Source organism: Ascidiella aspersa, chromosome 2 (genome assembly GCF_963924565.1).
Source record: "Ascidiella aspersa chromosome 2, kaAscAspe10.2, whole genome shotgun sequence".
Classification (NCBI taxonomy): domain Eukaryota; kingdom Metazoa; phylum Chordata; class Ascidiacea; order Phlebobranchia; family Ascidiidae; genus Ascidiella; species Ascidiella aspersa.
Window position 1 is genome coordinate 20,871 of NC_139448.1, and position 27,760 is coordinate 48,630.

General features: G+C 35.3%; 1 protein-coding gene across 1 annotated transcript; it reads left to right on the forward strand.

The window, feature by feature from the left end:
* Positions 1-6,081: 6,081 nt before the first annotated feature.
* LOC146162952 (uncharacterized) lies at positions 6,082-27,757 on the forward strand (the record flags this gene model as incomplete). The annotated part of the gene is made up of 10 exons (XM_083382760.1): positions 6,082-7,809; positions 9,419-9,495; positions 9,794-10,001; positions 18,379-19,776; positions 22,742-22,821; positions 23,034-23,131; positions 23,459-23,573; positions 24,169-24,232; positions 26,972-27,028; positions 27,582-27,757. Coding segments are annotated over exons 2-10 (2,253 nt in total), but the record flags the coding sequence as incomplete, so codon positions are not given.
* Positions 27,758-27,760: the final 3 nt, after the last annotated feature.

Here is a 27,760-nt window from a genome sequence, read left to right on the forward strand (position 1 = left end):
TTGAAACCAATCAGTGATGAATTTGACAAAAATGATGGTGCCCTAGTTAATGCCAAGTTTATCCTTTAGAGTTGAAAGAGCAGCAACTGTCTTGTCATTGAATATCTGGCATACAAATGGCGCGCTTTGTCTCTGCAAAGATTTTGGGTACACAGCTGTGTATATTTTCACTTTGGTTTGTGGTTTAGTATAAACGTTGCCGGTTCTTGTATTTCCTTAACTTGTTTCTGCAAGCAAAACCAGATATGAGCCGAAAATCACCCGCCTTAACTTATGTCTTAGATACGAAAGGGGTAGTTGCCAGGGTTTAATTTTCTTATACGTTAGTTTGGTAAAGACTATGCAAAATTAATTTTAGAATCGTTTTGCAATCTGGTACCATGCTGCGTGTTTTATTGTCACTGGGGAAATAAGCCGCGCGTGCGACTTGCCTGTCAGGGAGAGGCTTGTCTTAGTATAAAATATATTGCTTTAACAACACAACATATTTTAACGCCGAAAATTTAACGCCTCTCTGTTAGCACCTGTTGTGCTTATTGCTACAACCAAAAATATCAACACCAGGCGTAAACAAATTAAAATTGTGCAAGGACCGCAGCAAGCAAAATGCTAAATTTGAATGCATTTTTAGCGACAACGTTAAACTACGTCATAACATGGCGTAATACAAAACAAATCGAGAATGATTTTTAAACATGCCAGATTAGACCACAATTTAAAAAAGCTTGAACATTTTCTCAAAGGTAAAGGCTTTAGGCGTCGATTGCCAGTTTGCCACTTTCTCTGGAAATAGGATTTTTTTTGGAAGAGAAAAAATTAAATATTTGATGGCAAAACGATTCGAAAATTAATTTTGCATAGTCTTTACTAAACTAACGTGTAAAAAAATGAAACCCTGGCAACTAATCCTTACGTAACTGAGACATAATTAAGGCTGGAAACTTTCGGTCCATATCTGTTTTTGCTTGCAGAAGCAAGTTAACGTTTATACTTAACCACAAACCAATTTGGGAAAAGGTTAGATCTTACTCTAGTCAGTGGTCGTATTCCGATGTAGGCCTTGTTCCGCGTTATAGTTGTTGGTTTAAGTTTGGTTTTGTGTTTTATTTCGACTTTGATGTTGTTTCAATTTCGATCTGTTACTAGAGTCCTGTCGTGAATGTTAATATTTTATTAAAAGTTTGTGATGCACCCTTGTATACCTTTTCGTTCTGCTGCAACCCATGTATATTTTGATGCACCCTACAGTGCACCGTACACACCGGTTGAAGAGCACGGGCGCCATTTTGTGTCCGCTGCATAGTCACGCGATGTGCGAATAAACGTCGGTTGCTCGAATGTTTGGGCGTAAATGCAATAATGCGTCGCGTTCAACTTTCCATCGTTGTTGAATCCGTGCCATACCGCCTTGACGTCACTTTACATCCAAACACCAGCTGCTCATTATGACGTCACTTTACATCCAAACACCAGCTGCTCATTATGACGTCAATTCAATTATTGCGGCAAAGGAAGTGGCTAAATTCACCTCAAAATCACAAACAGAAATGAACTGAAAGTAAAACAAAACTAATTACTTATTTGGTGAATTTATAATGTTATTGTTCCACTGGCCACAAAAATAGGCATTCAAAATGGTAACAAGCTTTTAATTTAATAGCTAATTTGCATTTGAAATATTATGGCAACTGGACATAATGTGGATTTAGCCCAAGTTTGAATATTTATTCTCTATAAATTGGGCGATTCTTTAAATAAAACTTTTAGGGAAACCAGGGCTGCGGAGTCGGTTAAAAATAACCCGAGTCCGACCAAAAATAAACGAGAGTCCGACTCCGGTCAAATGTGCGATTTCGTCGAGTCCCGAGTCCGGCCTGGACTCTACAGCCTGTGTTCCGCCAGTTTACGTAACTAAAATAACGTGAATATTCAGCAATTCACTTACAGTGCCAGGATGTTCTATAATTCATTCACTCACAATACATGTTCGGAAAATATTCCGCCATATAATATTCCACCTTTACAATTTCCATTTGGCGGCCATATCAGTTTTAAAATTCAGTACTGCAAATGCGCATGTCTGACTCTGGACTCGGTTAGTTTTACAAGGTCTTATCCGAGTCCCGAGTCCGACTTCAGCAAAAACAAACTGAGTCCCGAGTCCAACTCCGCAGCCCTGGTGGTAACACTATTGCTTAAACTTTGGGACGCACCCTCCTTGACACAATTTGTCCAAACTCACGTAACTATCACCTAATCTGTATAGCCTTTGTATACCTTTTGTCAGCTGTGCACCCTAGTTCTGCTGTACACTTGGGTATGCAATATACTTGTTGAAGCTCATTGGATTAATGTACAGTTATTGCTGCAAGAGTTTCCTTAGCGGGTTATTATATAACCAAAAAAATGCTAAAACTGTGACTTATTTACCTGTGATTTTTGTTCAGTAAACTAGTTTTTTACTGTGCCACAAGCTAAAAATGTTTTCGCTATGCAACAAGTTGTAGTAGCTGGTTCAATAGCAGCCCATTTAAGCAGTAAATCTGTAAGTACCATATTTAACAAGGCAATGCTGGGTTTTAATTGCAGTACATTGTTTTGTAACCTTTGGGTCAGATCTAGCTCACCAAGCAGATTTATCCGGTCATCAGCCCCTTTTTTATTAATAAGATGACCTACTGTGCTATTCTATTTTGCAATCTGTCTTTTTTGAATAGCTTATGTAATGTTTTCAGTTTGTTTTTATATCTTTTCAGTCTGTTTTACCAAAGTTCCTGTAGGTGAATGTTTGCCACAAATCCGCCAGTTATGGTGCAACAATTGTAGAATGCAGTCGAGAAGTATCGCTTGCTGTCAGATACTGGAGGCCTAGGTCTACTAAAATTTTGCAATTAATTAACAGCGATAGAAGTGATTCATGACTGACCTACAGTTAGCGGCTAACTTAATCCAATCATTATGTTCTTTATAAGAAAGTAAATATTCAAAATGGGCGATATATTTATTTCTATGGCATGTAATAATGTTTATAACAAACTGTGTTACTGTCAGGTCATTTAACAATTGTTTTTTGACGTAAATTGCGAAAGATTAATAGTCTGATAATTATCGATTTTTCAGGTTAAAGCAGTGCTTCTTAAACTTTTTTAGTTTTGTTCACTCGTAGCATTTATCTCCAGATTTATTCACCCTTGTCTCATGATATGATAAAACTATCTCGTATATATGTAACAGCACACCCAGAATATCCGCCCTACTTGCAAGATATTATCCATTTTGGCCGGTTCACTCTTATTCACCCCTTTTGGTTGGTTCACCCCTGCAAAAATATTATTCACCCTGGGTGACCCATACACCTGATTAAGAAACACTGGGTTAAAGTACAAATATCCGGATATATCCATTATCCAGATACTAGAAATATTAATATCCGAACCAACCTTAGTTGAACAAAGCGAAGTTGAGTAATAATTCAGTAAACTATTAAAATATAAACGAAACAGAATTGTAGATTGTAAAGGAAAGTTACCAACTCCCAATCTAGTAGATTCACATTATATTTTATCTGTATGAGAATAATAATTTAACCGTATAATTTATAACAAAAAAATGCTTTCATATCACATAACATGCTGTTTTTTGAATAATGATTAGGTTTTAGGAACACTAAACACGGATCTGTTGATTATCTTCAGTAGAAAGAGAGTGGCCCAAATAATAGATAAAAAATTCATTCTTTTATTAGCAAACGTTTCGGCAATTTCTTTTGCCATCATCAGTGCAGTAAGTGAGGCTAAGATAAAAACGAGTCACTATATAGACGCTCGAACGTTTAGAACGTTATATAAACAGAAAAAGGAAGTCGCAAAGTAACGGCGATAAGAACTGCAACGAAAAAGTACACCCGTAAAGCGAAAGTAGGGCAAAGATAAGACAATGAGGTCAATTAGGTTTTGATTAGGTGTTGTCATGTTTGAGAGCTGATATCAGTCAAAAGCATTGCTTATAACAGGAATGGCAAACCACTGACCTGTGGTCAAGAAGTGACCCACTTGTCTCTGTAAAAATACTGAAATGTTATCAATCATTTTCAGGCAATGATAAATGTAAAATACAATTCTTTGTTAAATAGCACTATACTGTTTAAATCAGGGCTGCCCAATCTTCTTTTTCCGAATTTGAAAATCGTCTTAAAACCTTATATTACTAACCCAGACAATAACACTTGAAACGACGCAGCAGCAAAGTTTCGCGTAAAATTAGCACATAGTTAAATATATGACCCACTTGGTCATTTTGTAAGGATTAAGGTTGTGTTTGTGACTCGCGTAATGGAAATCCCTGGCTTATAACTTATATTATTTTGTTAAGACATGACCTAACATAATGCTGTATCTAAATTTGGCTTCGTACATTGAAGTGTGTTGCAGTTTTTAATCTCTTTACCCTGTTTGGAATGTTTTTTTGAGATATCGGTTTACCGATAATATCAGTCAATATTCCTACCGACATATCGTTATCAGTAAATGTAGGTCGATAGTTTGGCCAATATTTTGGTACGAGATTAGGATATAATTTTCCTGTAGAATAGACAACTCGCCCAAATATTGATCAAAAAAATGTGTTTTAGCAACATGCCAAGTTAATATGCAAAATAATATTAATAAAGGTATTTGAACTAAAACGTTCTTAGGATTTTGTTTTCAAGTAAATCAAGTTTTGAACATTTCCAAGGTATATAAAACGATCAGTATTAGTTGACAAATATGTAAAGAATCGGGCGTCAGTATTTGTCAAAAAAAGTGATACCGGTTGATCTCGGTTTTCTTTGTTAAACAAAATTTAGTGTGTTTTAGTAAATAAAATGCTTACAGACTTGATATAATTGAAGAAATTGTGTAACACTAATATTTAAATAAAGGAAATTAAACTCTTCTCCTAGTGCATAAATATTCCTTGCTTTAAAAAAATCCTCAACAGTTAGAACCAGTGACTTACAAAAGCTGAAAATTTAACACCTACTGACTCCTAGACCAGGGGTGTCCAACTCGAACATGCTGAAATGCCAATTTTTTTTTTACAACTTCTTCCCATGCCAAAGTTTCGTAATCATTTCTTTCTAATATTGAAACGATTTTTTACAAGTAATAAAAATGTTTATTTACACATGAAAAGTGTTGTTTATATTTTCAAGCTAACCTGTTTGTTTTCAGCCAATCTCGAAAGATTGGCCTCAAGTTGTGTAGTAGAAATGCACTTTAATTATTGCATCTAAGTATCCATCAATAAGCTGACTTTTGCTTCTTGTTTCTTCACACCAAGCGATATAATTATGTGAAAGCTATGCTCCAGTAGAATGCTTTATCAGAAGTAATTGTTGGTTCTTGTAATAGCCACAATTTTTATTGTGAATAAACATTGGCAATTGGCTGTATAACAAAATTAGTATTTTTTGACAATTGGGTAAATAACAAATTTAATATTTTGGGGGGGCTTGCATGCCATTTTTCATTAGGTTGATGCCTCATTTTTTGCGCCCGTGCCGTGTGTTAAACACCCCTGGCCTAGACCTTACAAACCTGACCCTGGTTTAACCAAACAATATCAACCCAATTTATTTAAACTTTTTTTTCATAGTCATCATTTTGGTGATATTATGCAGAACAGCAGAAGCGCAAAATCACTTTCCCATGAACAGTTACCTTGTGTTAGTGTTAAGCATTTTGTCCTGGTATAAAATACCCCCTGGAATTTCAACAGTTTGGCTCCTATGTGTGCACCCGCAGGTTTTACTTTTCACCTTGAGCATTAGAAATGGCACACTAGGGAGCCGCGGCACCCTGGTTAAGAATACTGGTTTATACAGTCATTAGGCGAACACAGTTTAACTTTATTGTGTTTATATATAAAAAAATATAAAATACGCTGGTTTATGTGTTTTATATATCTTAATTAGGACACCGCTTGTCGCTCAGTATGCCGGCAGAATTAACAACACAGGTCTAGTTTATTGCATTACGTACTACGTTTTTTTTTTTCAGAAAGTTGTGTATCTCCAATTTGGACAAATGTATTAAACAGTATTTGCTGTGTTTTTTTCAGTTGAGATTTGCAATTACCCCATTTCCTGTTGTATTTGTTTTTCTTTTTGATATGCTTTTTTATGTTATTTGCTGAAAATTGACTTTGCAGTCATATTCTGAAATAATAATCCAAAACCTCAATATCTTACCCTAGGAAATAAACTTTTTACGTCTCTAAATGTGTTTAAAATGTTGTTAACAATCTAGACATGCAAAACTCAGTTTGTTGTAACAATATGTGCTTATGCCAAGTTATAATGGCTTAACCAGACATGGCCCAATACAGACGGCTTATATACTTTAAAACACTTTTTTGACAATTTTTTGGACTAGTTTGTCAGAACATCAAACGTGTGTGCTTTGCTCGAATCTCCCCTGTCTTTCTTGTTTGCTTCATGCCTATTTTAAGGCATCTTTACAAACAAACACCCTCTTTATCTTAATATAATATGTATTTAAAACAAAATTGCTGCAACTTTTTGCCTTTGGTTTTTGTTCTTAACCATGAACTTCAGTTCCACATTAGTGAAGAACTATTGCAACATAAAAACAGGTCTTATGAGCTTACTTGTTTTACAGCACCACAGTATGATTGTTAGAGTATAATTTCATATTGTGTGTATTTGAAATCTTATATTTTGACCCCGGCCCGCCACAATATGTTATGTTTCTCATTCGGCACACTATAAAACATAATTGCCTACCCCTGGCCTTGAACATTATCAACCATGTTGTTAACTGTTGGTGCTTTCAAGTGTCATAATCTGGTTTGCAATTTTACAAATACTCAGTATATTTGTTATAGCAGGTACTACCTTTACTCAGCCCAACTGTAAAAATGAAACATTCACTGTGCTCTTTTAAGTATGTTCTTTTGGTTGAGTTGTGTTTTAATGCTTACCTAGCGCATCTGTTTAATTTGAAGCAAAAAATCCATTATTGTTTTCCTGGATACAGGAATCTACACGAAACAATGTTGTCGTTGCACTCTTAAAACTTTTTCACCAGTCTTTACTGAAGTAAAATCTGTTTAAGTAAATACATTCCTGCATTTAAAATAATAATTGATTTTTACTTTCTGAATATCAGCAAACCCTCTAAACCTGGAGTCACTATACTTTTTTATAAAGAGCTGGTAATTCCAGACGCTTGGGCCCAGTTGTTTGTGTCAAATTTATTACCTTTTTTCCTATTTAACAAAAACTGTGGCAAGCTTTATGAAATTGTCATTGTATTAAGTTTAATGTATCTTTAACGTTTAGTACTGAATGGCATTTAATAACATTTCTACTATATGTCCTCTTTGTTGGAGAATGTCGCCACTGGCCAACAAAAACTAACCCGGCAAGCTGCTTCTGGTTGTGCTGTTGACCCTTACTGTTAACTAACATTTTTTTCACACCAAAGACATCCTGGCTTACCTAGGTATAAATGTGAAAACAATAAAGCTTAGTGCTAAGACAAAAAAACAAATATAACCCTTTCTGGGCTTTAATATATATTTATACCTTTTTTTTGGGTAAACGCATAACATTTTTTTGTAATTGTTGTTTACTGTTATGCACAGAACAAAGCAATTGCTATTTCCTTTCAGACTTTGCACGAAGATTTAAATGTGTTTTATTGCAGGTTTTTCTTATTGTTAGTAGTAAGTAAACCAGTACTTGTTTTAAACTTGTGATTTGTGAGATTTCCTGAAGAAGAAGCAAATAAAGTATTTGGTGAGGTGAGTGGCTGTCTGCAATAACTAAGTTGTCTGTATTTGTTTCCCACTTAGTACTTTAGTACTTTTACCTTTCAATATGCTATACATCAGGGGTTCTAACCTGGGGTTGCATCGCTCTACAGAAACATGAAGGGTTTGCAAGGGGTGCAAGGAAATCTCTGGAGAAAATAAAGAAGTTTTGCTAACACGACTATCTCTTAAACATACTTTTTTGTTGTGACTAACACACATTATTTTATTCTAAAAAACACAATATTTTATTTTAAGCGAACTACTTTGTTGTTTTAATGTTTTTTGCCAGTTAAAGAAAAAAATTTTAGCATAAAGGCGCCATGCAGACTATCGCATTTATTGTGCTGTACGATATCGTATTTTCTAGGAATAGCAATCAATTTACACCTTATAGCAATCTACAAGTTACCTTTATACAATTGGTAATTGTGACATATTAAACAACTTGAATGTGCTACATATGCCAGCATAATTACACTTCTAAGCTAATGTTTGCTAAAAAAAAATAGGTATTAAAATAAATTTCCTGTAACTTGCAGTTTTTACATCTGAGCGCCTCTTTGTATTATATTTGTTGGTAGCATCTTTGCATCATTTCTGTAAAGTTTTCTATTCATGCGAAAACACTGCCTGTATTATGCTGATCAGTGTGGCTATAAAACCTAATATTTGCATAAGGGGCCGCAAGTAGGGATGCTCAAAGTAGAATCCCAAGGTATTCTAGAATAATAGGTTTTGAATCTAGAATAACGAATCCAGAATAGCGAATCCTAGTATATTTCTATTAAATTATTTAACCTCGATTTTAAATATTGGCCTAAAGTTGACCTTAAGTAACCCTATAGCGCATTTTGTGGACGGCCAGCACGTTTTACAAAGTAATGTTACTTTTGCAACTTAACGGATTTAGGGAAATTGCGAACTCCACACCAAACATTACTCGTTGATCGCTCGCCCAATAATGCTCGATTGACACTTAATTATTAGACGAACGTTATCGCGAGACGCGGTAATTGGTCGCCCGAAAAAACGCTGACACTGCACTGCCAGGTTACATTTAAAGGAAGCACTTTAAATTGGTCGCCGCTGCGGCAGGCAAACTTACCACACGCGTTTTTGCAATTAGGCGCAAACAATCGGCGGTAAAACATTAAATTATATCGGTTCCAATTACCCGAAATAAACGGCAGAATTGGATTCGATATTCTACTTTGAACATCCCTAGCCGCGAGTTTTGAATTCTGCAACACTGCAAAATAAACACCGGTGTACCAAATATGTTACGACTTAAATGTCCTGTATTAACTAAACCTAATAGCAAATTCTGCCTATTTAAAGTGCACATAACTGCCGTGAGTCTCAGTAATTTTCCCTAGAGTGGTCTTGTTTTTAACTTTGTAAAATTTATATTAAATGCATTAAAGCTATTTTCCATTGGCAGATATTATTAATGACAACCATGAACTGACAATTGATAATTTAAAACTTACAACCGATAACTTAACATGTATAATGTAAATATATTTTTTATTTATTTAGGCTTGTAAGTAGTAATTTATTTGCTGTAGGTTGTTTCATTAAGTTGCTTTTGCTTTAGGTTTGCATGAAAGAAAGAGAATGGCCGATAATCAAGAAGAAGGCAACGGATCTCCAGATGTTCAGAACATTGACTTGGTGAGTTTAACAATTGCATAATTTGTGAACACACATTAGCATCAATAAAGTAACAATACCTAAAGCTGAACTATTAAAAGTACCATGGTACTAAGATAATAGACATAATAAACCAAATAACCAAATAACGTAATAACAAACATAAATGAATGAGACATAAACTATTCGGAATAAGACCGAAGTGGTGCTGAAGAGGCATGGGTTGATTGAGCGCAGTGGGACTGGCAATGATTAATTATAGTTATCTCAACAAAAAATACAACTTAATGATAGTACTTTTGTTTTGTGAAACTCACAGAACCTGGGGGATGTGAACAACCTTTTCGTTGGTGCTCAAGTTCAACAACAAATCACTCAGGAGATTCACGAGCATCACACTCAGGAAACTCACGAGCATCATGATGTGCATAACATACAAGCTGAACACTTACTTCTCACCAGCGGTGATGTTCACATTCATCTTCAACAAAGCAACGTCCAAGCAAATGACAACATCACTGAAGCAGGTTGGTGGATAACACTTAAATATTTTACTTGATTTAAACTTTAATAAATTATGGTTCGTTTTCTGGAGCATGTCTAACTAGTGACTTCGTGATTTCTTCTATTTGTCTGATTGCAACCAATGTGCGCAATTTTTTTCACAACACTTAAACAACATTTTAATGCTTTTCTATTGAAGCATTGTAATTCAAGTTTGACAGTTGTGAAAATAGCGAATAGGATTTTAAACCTGAAGCAAAAGTATTTAAAGAAAGCCAACTGCTTTAAAAAACATCATTCTCACAAACGACCATGAATAAGCCCTCATCTGTGCATGCCTGACAATAAAATTGATTTTTTTTTATAAATGTGCAGGTTTTTTATCATCACTACTAGACGAAATACCCGGCGTTGCCCAGGTTAAATAGAATACTTACCAGTTATTCTAACTGGTTAAAAATTAATTACACCACAATAAATAAAATCTACCTGAATTTTGTCTAGTCAAACAAAATAAAACATCCAACATACTGTGGCTCTTTATCACTATTGCACATTACAGTGTTACATGTTAAACTGCTGGCCTCATGTAATAGCCCATGATTATGGAAGATAAATGTGGTAATCAGCATATACACAAAAAAGAATGTTACGGATAGCGTAAGAACTTCGTAAGAGGTAAAAATGCAAACATATTTTTGTAGTGTCATAACAAATTCGCTTATGCCGAAACGTTTGCACTACGTGTCACTAAATAAAAATTTCAAATCATGTGATGATTGTAACGTGTTTCAAATCATGTCATATCTTGTGTCTAAAGTCGGTTAACCTAATGCTTCCCCACAATCGCTTGAGTAACCCCACAGCCTGTGTGAAAGCGGCATTAATGCAATGGCGGGTTTAATTGTGTGACTTATCTGCGTGGCTCTAAAGATCTAATTCTTGGTCTTCGTGAACTCCCATTAATTTTTGCATTTGTTTAAAACAGTGTAAATCAGTTTTGTGTCTGAAATAGCTCACTAAAGGTAAGGCGCGAACGCGCTCTGACTATTTAATCACTAATCCTGTGTTATAAGCATTGTATAACGTTTTTCCTGAAGCCGCATGTTATAGCCGATATTTAAAAAAAACACATTTAAAATTAAACCAAACTGCAACGTTGTGTGTTTTTTTAAATGGAGCTACTAAACACACAACCTTGGCTAAACACGTCTCGCATATTTTACGTAACGAAAACCTGTGACATATGTCGATCAAAAATTATTAACAAACATAAAAAGTTGTAGCACCAATTGTTCAAATTGCGCGAAATTCAAGCAAATACGTAAAGGTACCATACTGCATCCAACGAAAAAACAAACATTTGAAAAGTAAATTTGCTTAGTGTTCAAACCGCTGCAATAAACGCGATATTTTGCAAACTTATTCCAAATGTTGCGTAGTTTATACTCCTTTCGGGTTGCTGTACGTTGTCTGTGTAAGTGTCCTACTTCCTCATGAAAGAATGTTACGGAAACGCTAAAATAATCGCAATATTTTGTGAACTTAGGCCTTATTTACGGGGTTAAACAAACTGCAAAAAGCTATTAAACATAAAGAAATTTTTCAACATGAAATTTATTTTTACCAAGTCAATGAACTTGACTTGATTTTTTCTGTCGCGCAGGTTATTGCCCTATAATATTGTTTTATCCTTATACGTCTAGAGGTTTTGCGAGAAGTCGCACGCCCTTTAAATTTAACATCCAAACAAAGTACAATGCTGTGTGATGTTTTTGAAATGGAATGACTAAATAATCAACTATATCACACATCACTTGGGTGTCATACATCTTTTAAGTAACGAAACCCCGTAACATTTGCCAATTGAGAATAACTTTCAGACGTAAAACTTTAGGTTGTAGCAATGTAGCAGCAATTGTTTAGATCTGCTTTATAGCGTGATATACGTAATCCCGGTGCTAAACTGCATCAAACGTGGGAAAAATCCTCTGAAAAAACAAAACGCTTACTGATAAACTGCGGCAATAAACGCAATATTTTGCGAACTCTGCCAAGTATTGCGTGGTTAAACACGTTTGTTGTTGGATGTCCGTGTAGGTTTCCTGTTGTTTATTCAAAGTATGTTTAAAAAAAGTGAAAATTGCTAAACCTTTGCACTAAATGCCAAGTTAATCTACGTCCAACGATGCTCGTCACTCAATGCAAATATGCTCCATGGTAAGTTGCCAGATGCATGTGTAATCTTTAAAACATTGCTAACATCCGGGCACATAGCGTGACCATTTCAAAGGGGGTTGTCCTGAATTTTCAACTTAGGGAATTCCCCTATTTTCCGTCTGGGTAATGAATAATGACGTCATAAAAAAATAACCAGAAATAATTAACGTCCAGCAAAAGTGAACACATGCGTCATTTACACTCATGCCAGGCGCTAGCTGCGAAACCGCTTAATGCAATCGGTAACTTTAGGCGAAACAATAAACGAAGACCTTGGAATATGTATGATTGATTTTGGAAGAATCATAATTTGACTATCAGCAGTGCAGTGTCCTAAGTTCCATTTGACGGGACTACGCTAATTACAAGCATGCCTTTAGCTACCTGCAAAACTAAACGAAGATTGTTTTTCCGGGTGTTATAATGCCACGATTAGCGCAACATCTGCGATGAGCAATGTGCCAAGTCAACTAAAACAAGCTGCGGTTGAGGGAAAATAAGTTGTGTCAATTGCACACTTAGCATGTGGTCTTGGATATGCTTACAGAGAAAAAGTTTGTGATAACTATCATAACATAAAAATATCGACTTTGAAACGCGCAAAAAGGTCACAGTTCACCTATTAGGAAACTGCTTCACTTAAAAAAATACCTACTCCAACATCGGATATTAGCGCAGACAGCGAACAGCGAGGACCGACAGCGAACAGCGAGGATCTAGCGTTTATGGTCGAATAAACCAAAGGCAATAAACAGCGTTTTAAGTTTCATTTAGGTTTCGCATTAGCTAAAGATGTGTGACTTAATTACAATAAAAACATTGCTGGTACGGGCGGAGCCCAAATAAAATCTTACGTTTCGTGTATTCTAGACGTTGAAAACGGCGATTTGACGATTTGACTACAGCTGTTTAAACTTGTTTGTTCGACGCTACAAAACTGCAATACCTCGTTGGCGCATTCAAATCACATAATTTCAATTGTGCGCGAAAAAACTTTGGAATTGTGGTGTCAGAACAGCCTCTGTGATGCATCAATCACAAACTGTTGCACTTCGTTGTCAGCAAAATTAACAATGCTTATCAAAAAAATTGGTGATTTGTAGTTTGATTGCGCCGATTGCATAAAGAATGCAATGACTCTGCCTCTTACAACTGTGACGGTTGAACGCTCTTTTTGAGATTGAGGCTAATCAAAACGATCAATAGAGCGTTTGGCCGGCTTAACGCTAATGAATGTTCAGCGGGTTTCGTAATATAAGAAATCGATAAGAAAATTAATTTTGTTTAAAATACACATTGTTGTAGCTTACATGTATGTTTTCTCTGCGTCTTTGAGAAGTCTGTTAGTTTTACCAATAAAATATATATTCGTGCTTGAGATTACTAAAGTCGGTAACAGATAAAATAGTAAATTAAACAATAATAATGAGCAGTACTTAGGCGGTTGCAGCGATAAGCACCGACGACTGTTTAATCACGGATTTAGTTTTGTGATCATTGTTTACTGACATTTCAAATTGGGGTGTCAAGACTTCTAGACAACCCCCCTAGCTACGCCTCTGATTACGTGTATAATCTTAAAACTTTTTTAATTACTTTTATTTATCTTCTGGTTTATCGCATTGAGCACGAAGTACTTTAAAGATAACGAGGCCTACGTAAAAAAGTTAAGAATACCAGCAGGCTGGCACAATCTTGCTAGCCTTCTGGTGACAAGCACTTTTGGCCTAAATTCCTTTGTTTTATTGGTCGCTCCCCTAGAGTTAAATGAGGAATGTATGAACCTTACCATATTTTGGCGGTAAACAAATTTTTTTAAGTCAATATTAAATACATAAAGGGCATGTGAAGGTACAACCTGGGGTCTGGGGGTGCCATGCCTGCTCTTCTTACTCTAAAACTGTTACATGGATAAGCTATTTTCAGGCGAACTTATGTGAAAACAAGCAGCTTAAAACCAGATTGAAAAGCACGACAAAAAATATTCTTTGGATAAATTAGGATAAATTTTCAATTTATATTTCTCGAAAAAATGATATTTATGATAAAATTTAATATAAATTGTCACAGTTACAGTGCAACATGCCACATCGTATGCATATTATCTTTGGGATAGATAGATTTGTTGAAAACAAATACGAATAAACCTAGCAAAACCCGGCTAAAGTTCGCCATAGTGTGACATTGTTTTGCGTTTGCATAATTAAAACCACCAAAATTTTACTTTAGGAGAAGCATAGCCTGGTACATCCTCAATATGCCGATGCGAATGTTATACCAGTACATTTAACAGGATGGTACATTTAACAACTCAATATAGAAGTACTTGCCAAATCAAAGTAAAACTGCCAACACGTAACAATTGTATGATCAAAATTGTGACTTTTTAAAATAAAAAAAAATTCTATATGCTTTACACTGGCTTTTTCTCACTAAACAACGGGCTTCACACTACCGTAACTTATTGAAAAAGGCACAAAAAATTCATTTCTGCCAATTGTAGTGTGTAATGTTATTACATATTTATGCTTTTCAAAAAAAGATGTGATTAAATATGTGTGGAAAGAACCACAAGGTATTGTGTAAAATGGATCTTGAAAACATCTGTCTTAAAATACTATCAGTAATCTATGTTAAAAAATTATGTTTGACGCGCAGTGATTTAAAAAAAAAATACAGAAGGATAAAAGTGAAACCTCGAAAAGTCGTAGGTTTGGTGCAATGGAGAACTACTAAAGTTGCTGAAGTCCATAACACATAAAATGATTTAGCGTTTTTGTCCCAGGAATTTTTTTTCCTTTTTTTTACTTAGTGTAGCCTCTGCGCTTGCAGTATAATTTGGTATGGTTTGGGAATGGTGTTAGGTGGGCTTCTTCTATTGGTTCTTTTGTTGTTGCTTCTTGTTGTTTCGGTTGTAATTCAGTTGGTAAGTTGTTTGAAGATAGTGCAGGAAGGTCTTCTATATAGCTGTTTTTTTTTTCTGGTTTCCTTTTGTGATGTTGCTGGGGCATTGAGTTGTCAAATGGCCTAGTAGATCACACTTCCAGCAATTCCTGTTGCTTCTTACCATATTGTGATGATACTTACTTTATTTCCTCGTATTGTTATTTGCTTGGGTCTTTTTTTTTAGATAAAAATTCACTTTAAAAAAGACTTCTATTTATTTTTTTCCATTTGCATGGGAACCTAAATACCTCGCCATATATGAATTAATGAATTTATGAGCTTGAAAGTTTTTTTAAAGCTTTTAAGCATCAAGTACCTGTTTGTCACTGTTTCTGGGAATTGGGTTTCAAATCAACAAATATATTTAGTGAAATTTTTTGAAAATTTTAATTTTTTGCAAAGTCTGTACCAAACTGACGTACAAGTAAATGAAACCCTGGCAACTAGCCCTTTCGCATATAACACATAAATTAAGGCGGGACATTTTCGGCCCATATTTGTCAGAAACAAGTTAAGGAAACTTTAGAACATGCAGTGTATATACTATATACTAAGCCATGAACCTTTGAAGTGAAATTAATAATAATAAAACCATCTATAAACACTAAGCCCTGAAAATATCCCCTGACAAAATATCAAATAACCGCAAACCCGTCTAGTTTGGTTTGCTTTATTCAAAACATATTTGGCTTTATTAACATTTGCCGGTCGTTTCATAATTTTTTGGCGAACTGCAAAGATTCGCAGAAATAAAAGAAAGTGGCCAACCGTCAAAATTTCAACAAGCTGTGAAGATTGGTGCTCTATTATAAAGAGTTATATGGTATTATAAAGGTATATTTATCATCGTTATAGGTAGCCTAAGCCCAAAGTATCTGTCAGAACTCAGCATCCATACACTATTGTTAAATATCAGTGGTTCTTTATTGTGTTGTAGATATCAGTGGTTCTTTATTGTGTTGTAAATATCAGTGGTTCTTTATTGTGTTGTAAATATCAGTGGTTCTTTATTGTGTTGTAAATATCAGTGGTTCTTTATTGTGTTGTAAATATCAGTGGTTCTTTATTGTGTTGTAAATATCAGTGGTTCTTTATTGTGTTGTAAATATCAGTGGTCCTTTATTGTGTTGTAAATATCAGTGGTTCTTTATTGTGTTGCAAATATCAGTGGTCCTTTATTGTGTTGTAAATATCAGTGGTTCTTTATTGTGTTGTAAATATCAGTGGTTCTTTATTGTGTTGTAAATATCAGTGGTTCTTTATTGTGTTGTAAATATCAGTGGTCCTTTATTGTGTTGTAAATATCAGTGATTCTTTATTGTGTTGTAAATATCAGTGGTTCTTTATTGTGTTGCAAATATCAGTGGTTCTTTATTGTGTTGTAAATATCAGTGGTTCTTTATTGTGTTGCAAATATCAGTGGTTCTTTATTGTGTTGTAAATATCAGTGGTTCTTTATTGTGTTGTAAATATCAGTGATTCTTTATTGTGTTGTAAATATCAGTGATTCTTTATTGTGTTGTAAATATCAGTGGTCCTTTATTGTGTTGTAAATATCAGTGGTTCTTTATTGTGTTGTAGATATCAGTGGTTCTATATTGTGTTGTAAATATCATTGGTTCTTTATTGTGTTGTAAATATCAGTGGTTCTTTATTGTGTTGTAAATATCAGTGGTTCTTTATTGTGTTGTAAATATCAGTGGTTCTTTATTGTGTTGTAAATATCAGTGGTCCTTTATTGTGTTGTAAATATCAGTGATTCTTTATTGTGTTGTAAATATCAGTGGTGCTTTATTGTGTTGTAAATATCATTGGTTCTTTATTGTGTTGTAAATATCAGTGGTTCTTTATTGTGTTGTAAATATCAGTGGTTCTTTATTGTGTTGTAAATATCAGTGATTCTTTATTGTGTTGTAAATATCAGTGGTGCTTTATTGTGTTGTAAATATCATTGGTTCTTTATTGTGTTGTAAATATCAGTGGTTCTTTATTGTGTTGTAAATATCAGTGGTTCTTTATTGTGTTGTAAATATCAGTGGTCCTTTATTGTTTTGTAAATATCAGTGGTTCTTTATTGTGTTGTAAATATCAGTGGTTCTTTATTGTGTTGTAAATATCAGTGGTTCTTTATTGTGTTGTAAATATCAGTGGTTCTTTATTGTCCTCTTTCATGGGCTCCTAATACTCATTTTTTTGAAAAAAAATGTGTCAAGGAATGTAATAAGGGATATTCTTGAAATCTTAATGTAATCCGCAAATTTGATTATAACTGGTTAACAAATAAAAATATTATATTCTTGTTGCCCAAGAAAGTTGCGTGCAACCATTAAGAAACTCTGGCATAGAAAGTTTGCTAAAATATCAAGTAGTCTAGGTTGGTTTGCTTTTTGGGTCTTGAATGTTATCAACATGTTTGTTTCAATACACATAGTTATTTAAATGTCAACATGATTTAAGTTTAGATTTCTGAATAATTGCCATGTGTAGGGTCTTGCATGTTATCAATACACATAGTTATCTGAATGTGAACATGATTTAAACAATTGTAGATTTTTAAATAATTACCATGTTTGGCCTGCTTTAGTTTGCTATGTCAGTGGTCTCCAACCTATGTGCCGCGACCTCATGTTGGTTGCTTACATTTTTTGGGGGTCATCATCATTCACCAATTTCTACAGCTTTGCTTGTTTCATTGCGCTTGTTTAAATCAGTAATATACTAACAATGGTAAAACAAATAACAAAATAAAGCGTTGATTGCTCAAAAAGAAAAGAAGTGCTAAAGCATCTGCTCAGTACCTAAGCATTCACATTTACCAGGCAGAAGTAATATATACAGTCATTCACAAAATAATTTGAGACCTTACATACATGCACCTCACCTTGTACTATCAAAGCCTAAATAAAGCATTGCAAATAAAGAAATTACTGGCTAGATTATAGTTATTGTGTTTTACCTCCCACACTTAACTTAACTAATATTTTTGCAGCTATAAAATGCCTTTCTTTGAGGGTTGCACTTTACCAAAAGCTAATGATAATACTTTGTTCATATTACATCCAATAAGATAAGTTTATGTTTAGGACATCTAAAGCTAGGTAGCATTAATTTGTTCAACTGATGAAGCAGATGTCTGCTAAGGGCTGAAACTCAAACAGCAACTCAAATTAACAGGTTTAATTTGTCCCAATAGCAAACAGAATTTATTGAATCTATTGTTTTACTATGTTTTAGATTCAACCTCTGTTGAAGTTTTACTGGAAACTATAAAGGAAGATCTCAAGAGACCACAACAAGAAGTTGTTTCACTCGGGCTAAACTACGAGCAGGAAAACTTTCCCCGTGTTCATCCAGTTCTAAGGACAGAGGAAAACTTTTATCGAGGTGGAGCCGGTAAAACTGAAGACTATAAGCCTTTCACACAACAAAGGTATGTCGATTCTGGCTCAAAGGAGATCAGTTTTGAGCGATTGCATGATTATGTAGTACCTCATCGCTACACAGCTTTAGTTGGGGCTCCTGGTTCTGGGAAATCAACCATTGCCAGACGACTGTCAAACAACTCTTGCATAACGTGGATTCTCTTGTTGTGCATGGACATGCTCTATGGGTCAGAAAGAGTCACTCTAAGGCAGGTTGTGGTTGATTATGCGTACCCATGGTTAAGCGAAAGAAAACGAAACGCCATATTTGCAGCAATAATGAAGTTCCCAGAGAAATTTGGGATCATACTTGATGGTTACGATCAAGCAACTTGGTCACTTGATAATGTAATGCCTAGATATGCATCGTATGATACTCCAATGTTAGTTGAAGAGGTAATCGCAAATTTATGCACCGGAAAATTCTTTCCAGGCATTTCTATAGTTTTGACTTCCAGGCCACATTCTATAGTAACCCTTAAAAAATTACTTCGACCAAAGGAAATTGTTTTAGTACATGAGCTTACACCAGCCGACATGAAAAAACTATTTTTTGCTTTCGCTAAAAATGAAGCCCAGAGAATATGGGAAAGCTTTACCAAACTCGCACCTGTGTTACTTGAGCTTTGTCTTACCCCGATCATGCTTCAATTGATCCTTTTGGCTGCATTAGGCACAGATAATCTCACCGAACTTTGTAACATCACTCAGATTTTCATAGTTTTACTTGAAAACCTGAGACGCTCAGAATTTGCCAAGGGTCATGACATCGAAAATATCAAAGTTAAAGTCGCAAAAATTGCTTACAACGCTACAAAGAATTCAACTGTCATTATGACCTTTCAACAAATGGATGAGCAAGGTTTAAGTGATGTCATAGTCCAGGATATTATAATCGCAGTACCTGGGTATTCTCACTTTAACCAGAAACTTTTCGACGGGGACAAAAAGTTTTATTTTTCACATCAGTTACTTCAAGAATTCTATACCTCTGTCCATATTAGCCAGAACATGAGTTTAGATGAGTTTAGTCAGATTGTCGATAAACTGGTCGCTAGTCCCCACTGGGCGATGGTGAAAAGATTCCAATGTGGACTTCTACTCGGAGATAACTTCACAGTTCCAGAATCCGATGAATCCTCCAGTGATGCAGAATCGGATGAATCCTCCAGTGATGCAGAGCCAGATGAAATCGCAAAGAAAAAAAGAAGTATGTACACCACCTCTACCCACAATTTCTTTGACTATATTTCGGTTTATTGACATGAGAACAGTGTGTAGTGCACACTATTTCGCTATTATGAAATTTAATGTTGATAAGATTTTGGTTGGTTAAACTATTAATAATGCATGTGTGCGGAATAGCGATGTTTAGAGTATAAATTTCGATACAGAAGGCATCTTTATGATGGAAACGTATGTGATATTCCAAGCCTTTTTATGGTGCAATGTGTGTAAAATTAATAATAATAAATAGTTCTTCCGAAATTATGTTATTCTGCAAGCGTTAGTCGAACCCCAAATTTTGCTCAGTATTCGTTTCTTCCTCCTGGGTCATTCCATTCCTACTGGTACAGTGGTGGCACACTATGTCATAGATTTTTTTTAAATTTTATTTGTAGAATCTCCCTGCAATTCTATGAAAAGTGATACCAATTTTACCGAAATTGGTCAAGTACTTTTTGAGATATCAGCGACTGAAAATTGGCCCTTTTTAGGCTTTTTCATGATCGCTCATGCATAAAATTTAACTGAAAATTTTGTTTGACCTATTATGAAGGTGTTTTAAATGGTAACTTAAAAATTCCAATGCATATCAGTTCTCCGAAGTAAGCAGATTCTAAAAAGATATATTGTTGTTTGTTTTTGTATCACTACAGGCCACCAAGTGGCTAGTTTCACACATGACTATTTGTAATCAGTCATGCATGACAAAACTTTGAACGGTTATAGCGAAAAATACTCTACTTCGATTTTTCTGCAAGTTAGCTTAAATTAAAGGTAATTTTGTTGGCTTTCTACCCTCCAAATATGAAGTGGGATATTTGAGTAGAAATTACAAAATTTCATTGCTTTGTAATAGATTGTGAAAAAGCTTTATGTCGCACTATTATAATGTATAATTATGAAATGTGATTGTCTGGTGCTTCCAGGAAGTCAAAAAAACTTATAGAAGTCTGCTGGTACAGCAATGCACACTAGAAGCCAATACATAGACCAATAATTTCAATCAATGTATGGCAAAATTGCTATTAATTGTAATGTTTTGCAACTGAAAACTTTATGCACAGTCAGCGCACAATACTACTTATACTAACAGAGGAGGATTCTATACGATGACAAAGAGAAAGATACTATACGATGTTAAGTACAAGTATATATGTATATTGGAAGACATCTCATATTCAAGTAACAGACTACCAAGAGCTTAAATCTTTAACAATGTTATTGCAAAGCACTGCTCCTCATTCAGTTACACCAGGGGCAGGAACCTTTTTAACTAAGGGAGCCATAATAGTCAAATATTCTTTTGTGTTTTCATGAGAGCGACAAACATCTAGCTATATGTTGGCAAAAACTAGTAAATTGTGCAATGCCATTTATTTTGTTCTCATTTTAAGGACAGAACATAATGTGCATTAAATTTAATTAGTTAGGTTTGCACAAATTTGATTACGGAGTTCGGTTAAAAGAATTGGGCCTTTCGAATAAAAAGAGATTCGCTAGAAGAAGGAAAAAAATTTGCTACAATGAGTAATAAAAAGAAAATATAGAGTTAGGAAAGCGGTTGTGGCCGCTTGCAATTTTATTCAGAAAAATCGAAGCAGAGTATTTTTCGCTATAAGCGATCAAAGTTTTGTCATGCATGACTGATCACAAATAGTCATGTTTGAAACTAGCCACTTGGTGGCCTGTAGTGATACAAAAACAAACAACAATATATCTTTTTAGAATCTGCTTACTTCGGAAAACTGATATGCATTGGAATTTTTAAGTTACCATTTAAAACACCTTCGTAGTAGGTCAAACAAATTTGCACTTAAATTTTACGCATGAGCGATCACGAAAAAGCCTAAAAAAGGGCCAATTTTCAGTCGCTGATATCTCAAAAAGTACTTGACCAATTTCGGTAAAATTGGTATCACTTTTCATAGAATTGCAGGGAGATTATACATATAAAATTTAAAAAAAATCTATGACATAGGGTGCCACCACTGTACCAGTAGCAATGGAATGACCCAACTAGCAACTGCAACTGGGCATATTGAAATTATAAACTTGCATTTATATAGGTTTAATTGGTCCAAGTTTCAATTTATAACGCTACATGGCCCCTTGGCACATAAAAAAAGATTTGAATTTAGCTTGAAATAACAGCATTTATGTTTCAGAGGAGGTTCTCCTTTTTTATCGAATCTTGGTTAGGAACCACTGCTCTAGAATAAATGTTTCTTAAAATACAATAAACTTTTCTAATTCTGAAACTCTTACTTTATACAATATACCCATGTTAATATCTTTCTGTCATAAATCTCTTTTGAAAAAATAATGATAGTAAATGAATGTTAACCACTTCACCAGGGATGGCAAACCACTGACCCGTGGGTCACAAAAACGCAACAGATTTTGAATGAACCACTTGTCTCTCTAGAAATACCGAAATGTTGTTTTCAGAAAAGAATAAATATAAAAAAAATCAATTCTTAGTTATATAGCACTTTATGCTGTTTAAATCAGGGCTGCCCTATATGCTGTTTAAATTGCGCAAAACTGTGTGTAAATTTTGAACACGTTTTCCGTTTGTCCGCGACGCACTTGGCAGCCTTCAACGGCGCAATGGTAAAGAAGCGCTGATCTAGTTCAAAAGACAGCATCAAAACGTAAACAAACCGGACGTCGAAAGATCATGCACAGGTTGCGCGAAAATTTTTAGCACATACGAAACGTAGTTAAAATAGTCAAAAAGTATTTGAAATGGACTTACGTCTAGTTTGTCAAAGAGGCGGGGGTCCCGATGAATTAGATTGGCGGGCCGTGGTGGTGCACCCTAAGAATAATTTTTTTAAGCATAATTTGATACATACTGGAAAGCTGTTTGAAAAATGTTGATGTAAGGTGGTCATATGTGAAAAGTTTAATGTTTTTATATACCCAAACTGCTATGTTTCACCCAGGAATGTCAGAACCATCAACTAATGCATCGACGCACTTGGCAACTCCGCAACCACTTGATGGCGCACCATCCACACGACAAGTATTGCAGTTGATGTTTACAAACAAAAATATATTATAACAATAAATTTAACTGGGACTTTTGTACCGTTTTGCTTAAGTAGTGCAATTTTTTGTTTAGAAGTTTTATATAAATTAATTTAGCTAACTAATTAGTGAAAATGAAAGAAATTGCTTTGGATGTTTGGAATAGTTTGTATATTTTTGTGATTTATTGAAATGCTATTCTTTCAGGCATCTGTGTGTGAGGAGAAGATACAGAGAAGCTCCTTGCTGCTCGATCAACATCCAAGCGTTGCTCCAAGAGAAGCGCAATCAACTTCAAGCTACGGGTTTGCTATTACCACCAACCTGTTTATTGCCACAAGTTTTGTGTAACGCTAAACATATTTAGGATTTGGTCGTGCCAGAATGTTTCACCTCGACTAAGACATGGCCCATTTATCCATAGAAATCATAGTTGTTCAGGTCATATTTAATTGGATTAATCGCTTACATCAGGAGTCGGTTACCTAAGCCCAATGAAAACAACGTTGCGACAAATGTATTGATTGCGGCCAGTAAGCCCTTGTGTAGATTTATAGCAACACTTTATTACGGTTCTTTGTTAAAAATAATTACTAATAAACTACTTAACATGAAAGTTTATTTGTTTGTAGCCAGTTGAGACCCGGAAGCTTCCACCCACAGCAAGCCCAGTCACAGTTGGCACAAGATTCCTCTGCTGTACAACCGACTGTTGTACAAGCGACACATCAACAAACTGACCAACAGGTTGCTATTCTTTCTATAATTAGGTGTGATGGATATTAGTAGCAGGTTAGTTTGATCACATGTGAATACAATGGGATAAATATAGCCTACTGGTTGGCATCTGGGAACGTTTTGTAGCTGGACGCTATCGGGGTCGCATCACACCCAGTGTTTTAAACAAGCCAATTTAAAATGACTAAATCCCAGTCAAGTCATTAGCAAGCAACTAAAGTCCAATTAAAGTCTTTCTTAACAAATAACAAGTATAAGTCGTTAGTTACCCAACCCCAGTCAAATTTAAGTCACAACATTGTCATTTTAGAACAAATGTTAAACTTGAGTTCTGAGCAACATTTCGCATGACGAATATCGAAAACCCAACTCATCGTAAGTTAAGATTTCTACAATGGACGAAAATAAACCAGTATTCAAATTAAAGCACTAAATATCAGTTGTGTGAGACAACATTATTCACACTCCAGCGCTGTAATCGTCACTGTGACTATGACGTCACCAGTAACACCCCTCCCAATCCCAGGTAAACCTCAAACTTTGCGCCCATGCTTCTGCTTGATACGCATTTATAATTATAAGAGTTGTTCTGTTTGTTCACCAGCTATGTATGCAGGTTGCCAAGCAACAAGCAGCTACGGACAATCCGCAGAAACCAACAGATGAAGGTAAGCGACCATTTGATGAACTTACACCTGGCAATGATTCAGATTATCCTTCATTTAGAAATCATTAAATGCTCAGCATCAGGGGCGGATCTAGGGGGGGTGTCGCAGTTCCCTAGGTAGTATGGCCTATTTTCGCCAAAATAAGACATATTTTTAAGCTTTGTAGTGGTGTTCGAGCTTATGGCGCCATATAATGAATATTTCAAAAAAATGGTAAAATTCGTTTCGCGCACTCGCGCAAAGCGGCGTTTTTCAGATTTGCAGAGACGGCTTAAGTGACCGTACGCCAGTATAGCAGAATGCTGGCGACTTGGCGACTATGTCGGCCAAAGAATCAGCCAGAAAACCGAAGAAAGTGGTGCAAAAAAATTAAGCAAAAAAAAAAAATTTATTTATTTTTCAAAATATTTTTTTAAAGTTTTTTTCCAACATCCAATTTACAAAATACCTTGTGGTTGTTTCCACACATATATTTTTGAACAGCGGAAATATGTAATAACATTACATACTACAATTAGCAGAAATTAATTTTGTTTGTGTCATTTTGAAAAAAGTTATGGTAGTGTAAGGCCTATAGACTGTTTATTATTTTAAAAAGTACTCACTTTTGATCATACAATTGTTACGTGTTGGCAGTTTTACTTTGAATTGGCAAGTACTTCTACATTGGGTTGATTTCCTGTATATTGAGTTGAATTCCCCATTCCTGTTAAATGTACTGGTATAACATTCGCATCGGCATATTGAGGATGTACTAGGCTATGCTTTCCACCTAAGGCCTAAAGTATATTTTTGGTTGTTTAATTACGCAAATGCTAAAAGTTTTCTTTAGCCTGGTTTTGCTACGTTTCTGTGTATTTTTTTTCAGCAAATCTATCTCAAAGGTAATATGGCACTGTGAGTTGTGACCATTTCTATTAAATTTTATTATAAATATCATTATTTCGAGCAATATAAATTGAAAATTTATCCAAAGAATATTTTTTCGTTTTGAGCAGCACGTTTTCACACAGGTTTGCCTGAAAACAGCTATCTATGTACCACTTTTAAAGCAAGAAAAACAGACATGTACGTACACCCCCAGGCCCCAGGTTGTACCTTCACATGTCCCTTGTGTACTTGTTAATGACTTAATGTCACAAAATTTTTTGCGCCTTCGGTGCTACGTTTATTAATAGCCTTGTTTATCGCCAAAACATGACAAGGTTCAAACATTCCTTTGGCGAACACATCATTTAAGAGGCGCGACCAAAAACCGAAGAACTTTCGCCAAAAATGCTTGTCACCAGAAGTCTGGCAAGATTCTGCCAGCCTGCCGTACGCTGACCTCGACTATATAATAGCTAACTTATATCCAAGTACAATTAAAAGCTTTTTTGTTGTTAATGCAAATCTGTGTCAGAACCAGCCTGCCAATATACTTCATCCGGCCCGCCGCCTCTTTGACAAATTAGACACGAGTCCATTTTAAATACTTTTTGACTATTTTAAGTGTGTAAATGCGAAAAATTTTCGCGCTTCGCGCTAATGATCTTTGTACATCCAGTGTGTTTACGTTTTGATGCTCTTTTTGAACTAGATCAGCGCTTTTTTACTGTTGCGCCGTGGAAAGCTGCCAAGTGCGTCGCGGAAAAACGTATTCAAACATAATCGACAAATATTTTTTAACCATTTTTTTTAAATGTATCAAAAACAAGAAATTTAAAAGAAATACCGGTATACCAAAAAAATCGCGCTCGCTAGCTTCGCTCGCCAGGTGTGCCCCAAATGGTTAACAAACACTAAAATAGATTAACTATAAAATTTATCGCGTTTTCTCAAAGTAGTTTTATTACACTTTTTTAATAGCAGTAGGGGGGTGACGACGTGTGGACTCGAGTTTTAAACCAAGTATACGCTTTTTTAGCGAATTTGCGCCAAAACTTTACTGCCTCCCTAAAAGTAATTATAAACACGTTTTTAAAGTGCAAAAAAATCCGAGGCCCACCTGATTCACAATTGTTATAAAGTTGTAATAACATAAAATCTCGTTTAACATATGTTGTGCGGCCCGCAGAGACCTTGCTGAGTTTGCTTTTGGCCCGCGACTACTACACAAAGGTTGCCGACCCTTGTGTAACCTATCTAATGTTAGGATTAACTCTGCATAGAGTTTTGTTCATTTCAGCAACCTCATTTGGCAAAAACCAACTACAGTAACTTAAAAATTAAGAAAAGTGTCATGAAAGAACCACAGCTGACCGCAGCAGACAACGCTATGGTTTTATTGCGACGTGGCCTCGGCGCTTTTTCGGAAGCATGTGCGGTTGCTCTCGCCTTTTCGGGAAAAAGCAAGATGTGTAGACAATAGACATGGTAGCGTCTTTCAGCGATATTCTTCATACCGGGTCAAACTAGGAAACCGGCCCACTGTAGAGGCTAACCTTATTACTTTTTCGTGCTTTCAAAAGGTCTGTTTTTCGCGTTATTCTGCAGGAGTTAGTTTATTCGGCCAGCCGATGTTATTTTTACCTGAATTATGGCGTCACGCAATGGTATACTTTTGTGACGTCATATCTGAAAAAATTGTGACGTCATATCTGAAAAAAATTCATGGCCCTCCCCAAACTGAAATCCTAGACCCGCGCCTGCTCAGCATCTAATTAAGCTTGATGGGCGACTTAAAAGTGCGAAAAGTGAAAGTTTGTCAACAGAAAAACTTACATGTTTGTAAAATATGTTTTCCTGATATATTTCCAGGCAAGGCTGAGATGTTCTACAAACGCCTTTCAAAGCAATTCAAGCGAAAGCCTAATGGTAAGTTTACAACATTTATTTTACTTTGTGGTATATTTTCACTGGACATATGTATTCAAACAAGTAAAACACACGTGAGCATATTAGCTGCTACAAGCTTTAGCCGTGAACGCGATTAAAGAAACACATTAAGTAGATGGCGGTAAAAATATAAAATCATCAATCTATGGATAACCTAGCATTAAATAAATATCTTCGTGTAAAAATGACTTCGTTAGAAACAAGTTCTTCTCCGGGTTGATCTACTCACGTAAACTTTTTACTATTAGTTACGATTTTGAAAGTTAGTTGTCCAACAACATAAAACAAGACGCCTACATGGCAGAAATATTACAATATCTTACACAAGTACTATCTTTTTTATTTATTGTGATTTTTGCCGGTCCGTGAACATATTTTTATTTAATCAGTTCGTTTAAAAAATTTGGAACTTCTGCTTTAAACAACCATTGTTAGAACAATTCACACTTGTGACGTCACAGTGCCAATTGCTGGTTCAACCTACAATGTTATTTTTGTTGCTTTTTTAATATTTGTTGAAAACTGTGTTTAGATATTGGAATGATTGTTGATTTGCAAGAATGCAATGAAGCAGTGCTCCAGTCTTTCGCAAAGCACTTCCCTGTGGAGGCTAATTTTTACAACCAAACCATCGGTACAAGTTCATGCCACGCTTTGGGGCGGATGCTCCAGCATGTCGACAAACCAATCGAGAAGTTGAATGACAAGACA